The 3,297-nt window shown below is 38.5% G+C and overlaps 1 protein-coding gene across 1 annotated transcript in view; it reads left to right on the forward strand.

Moving 5' to 3' along the window:
- The window catches only part of SARC_06604 (CMGC/CK2 protein kinase), an 8,769-nt gene that overhangs the window by 559 nt on the left and 4,913 nt on the right, over nt 1-3,297 (forward strand). Inside the window, exons 2-4 of the mRNA XM_014299489.1 lie at nt 1,306-1,467; nt 2,033-2,083; nt 2,701-2,813. Of these exons, the coding sequence (XP_014154964.1) occupies nt 1,306-1,467; nt 2,033-2,083; nt 2,701-2,813 (326 nt within the window). The remainder of the gene's footprint in view (nt 1-1,305; nt 1,468-2,032; nt 2,084-2,700; nt 2,814-3,297) is intronic.

The raw sequence follows: 3,297 nt of genomic DNA on the forward strand, positions 1-3,297 counted from the left end.
ATATATATATATGTAGTATAGTAGATATATGTATAGTATGTATGTATATATAAATATAATACTACGTATATATATATATATATATATATATATATATATGATCTGTTTAGTTCCCACTTCATTTATTTTCTCTTCGTACCTTGGGAGTATTGTATCTTATGAGGGTCTGCATACTATCTGTGAAATTCTAGACTCTTTGGGCCATATGCTGCATCTGAGATCCTGCAATGTGATAGTAGTAGGGAGGGTAATAACACCAATCATGCTCAACACATAACCGTGTTTGCCTAACTACGAATAGCAGCAGTACTTCTGATTAGTATGAAGTCGCAGGAATCAATCAGTTCGTAGGAACGCAGCGTTGCTGTACTGACTACAGTGACCTGCACTATATTGTATATTCGTGAACTGGTGTTGCCTGTACTGCTCGTATTCATGTCTGTACCCAGATCGGCTGTCTATAATGCAGTGTTAGATAGTCTAACATCGAATTTTACGCGTACCGAACTTTTGCGCATGGCAATATACATTTCTGTGTGATGTAGCGATGAGCTCGATATCGTGCACAAGTTGAGGTGGCGGGTAGCCATTGCCAAGACGATATGATTTTATTCTCAGTCTGAGATGGTCTTCTGCTTCTCGAAGCATTGCTACGTGACCTGCTTGTGAATACGAGCCGATATGCAGACCCGAAAATTCAATCATATTATGAATAAAAGTTCAAAAGCATTTCGCATACATACCCAGACTTCGTGTCATTTGTGGCACCATGTTACCTGTAATTTGATGCACGTCCATAGCTACATAAATATACGCAGGGTCAGGTGAATATGTTGTTCTGATGTTACCAAAGCGCGAATTGATTTTGAAGTCGGCTGTAGGAGGACATGTGAGCGCACAAATTGTCGCTAACGCTGGACGTGTCGGGTTAAAGATGTGTGAGCATCAACATCTGTTAAGTTAGTACTTTCTATTATCTGTGCGAAAAATAGTATTGTCTACGCCGAATGTAGTTGCACTCAACTTTGTGCGTGTAATGGGAACAGCCTCACAACCCGACCATACCGTTGCAGAGCATAAATATTTTTAGCACGGGTTGCGGATGCTCGAGAACATAGATGAGTAAAACCATGTGACTAAAAATGTGATATAGCACTGCTTGACCGTATTTGCACATGTCGTATGTTTTTCTTCATTCTATCAGCTCGTCTTCTGTTAAAACTTATGTGCACACCCACACTTCACAGATACTCAAGCCAGCCATACAGAAACCTAAAACCCTAAACCCTAAACCACACCTCACAGATACTTAAGCCTGCCATACAGAAAAAAATATTGCGCGAGATTTCTATACTGAAAGATGTGCGAATGGGTCCATCGACTGTGAAGCTCTTGGATGTCCTGCGCGACCCCATCTCGTTGTGTACAGCGCTGGTGTTTGAGCGCTCGCCGAATGTGAAGTACAAGGTACTTGCCATTCGGCGAGAGTTTCGAGAGGAAGTTAGGATATGTGTAATTGGTGGTGGGTTTAGGATGACGATGGTATTGACAGGCGGTGGTTGTGCAGACTTATTACTGAGATGTTGTGAATGACACCCGAACCGCGCTCTGAGAATCCACGGATGAGTATAGTAGTCAAACACGTGTTGTTACTATGAATAGTCATTTACATATATATCTTGTTTTAACTAACGAGAAGTACTGCTGAAAGTCTCCGGCTAAAATGAAATAGCTAACGGATCATCACCGAACATCGATATTTCATTTGCAGATCATGCTAAAATCCACATGTTGCTCTTGCACGTTGCCAAATCCTTGCGTCGACGTATATGTTCCAAAGGCTAACGCGTGTTGATGATATCCACTAGCTCTGACTATCCCATATCCAAATTATACCACGGTACGTTTTCTCTGAACTCCAACGCAAGCCCCTGAGACAGACTGCCGCGTGGAGGTAATGAATGATGGTCCGCACGGTGTAGGCAGTCTGATATCAAGTTTATCTCTCGTACGTCTTGTCCATTTACTTCAGGTTCTGTACATCCAAATGGAGGAGAACGACATCGTGGACTATCTAAAACAGGTATATCGTAGCTATGTTCTAAACTGTGCCACGTGGGCAATTGCCATATATCTCGAGTCAGTCCTTCCTGGCTTTTGCAGGCCTTAATCTGGCTCCGTCCAGTTTGCTCCAATATTCTCGATTCTCATTTGAATTGAATTGAAAATCTTTACAATCGTATGATATCATGACACATAGGACTAGCTTTTTTTCTTTCCGCGCGCTTTGGGATCGGATGTGTTTTTCTCGGGCGCGGGTAGTCCTCAGTCATCATTCAACCTTGTTTATGACGCAGAGTTGGATGTTGTTTTTCCCCTCTATTGTTGCCTGTGACTATGGTCGGGTTTGTAAATATACAATTCATTTGGGAAGAACTCCAATCCTTTCGATATGGGTGCTACTAAGCGAGTTATCATTTTGTTCTTCCGAGATATATTTGATACTCAACTGCCATCGCTAACATCAGCCATTCCCTGGGATGCATGAATGGATTCATAGCTAGCCTCGCAAGACTCGGCATCCTTGCGTATTCTAAGCCATTATGTCCGGCTTCTACTGAACCAGTTATATATAGTCATCGTTTGCGTTCATCTCCGACGTATAATTCATATCGCTCGATACTCGGTCTCTGCTGTCAGGTGTTGTCAGCGCTAGTTCATTGCCACGCTCAGGGTATCTTCCATCGCGATGTGAAGCCGTCCAATATTATGTGCGGCGCCCCATCAGGCCCAGTACGTTTGATTGATTGGGGGTAAGACATGTGCGATTTATTATATCGTGTACATACTAGTACCTATCGTCTCCTGTTATATAGGGAGTTGACACTTTTCTGTGTACAACTTGTACGGATATATATACATATATATGTATATATATGTGTGTGTATGTATGTATGTATGTATGTGAGTGTGTAAATATAAAAATACATCTATATACATAAATACTAAAAAATATATATGTATGTATAATATATATATATATATATATATATATATATATATATATATATATATATATATATATATATATATATATATATATATATATATATATATATATATATATATATATATATATATATATATATATATATATATATATATATATATATATATATATATATATATATATATATATATATATATATATAATTATATAGGTATACGTATAGAGTAGTAGTAAGTAAGTAGTAGTAGTATATATATATATATATATATATATATATATATATATAT

This window comes from Sphaeroforma arctica, assembly GCF_001186125.1.
Source record: "Sphaeroforma arctica JP610 unplaced genomic scaffold supercont1.477, whole genome shotgun sequence".
Lineage (NCBI taxonomy): Eukaryota > Ichthyosporea > Ichthyophonida > Sphaeroforma > Sphaeroforma arctica.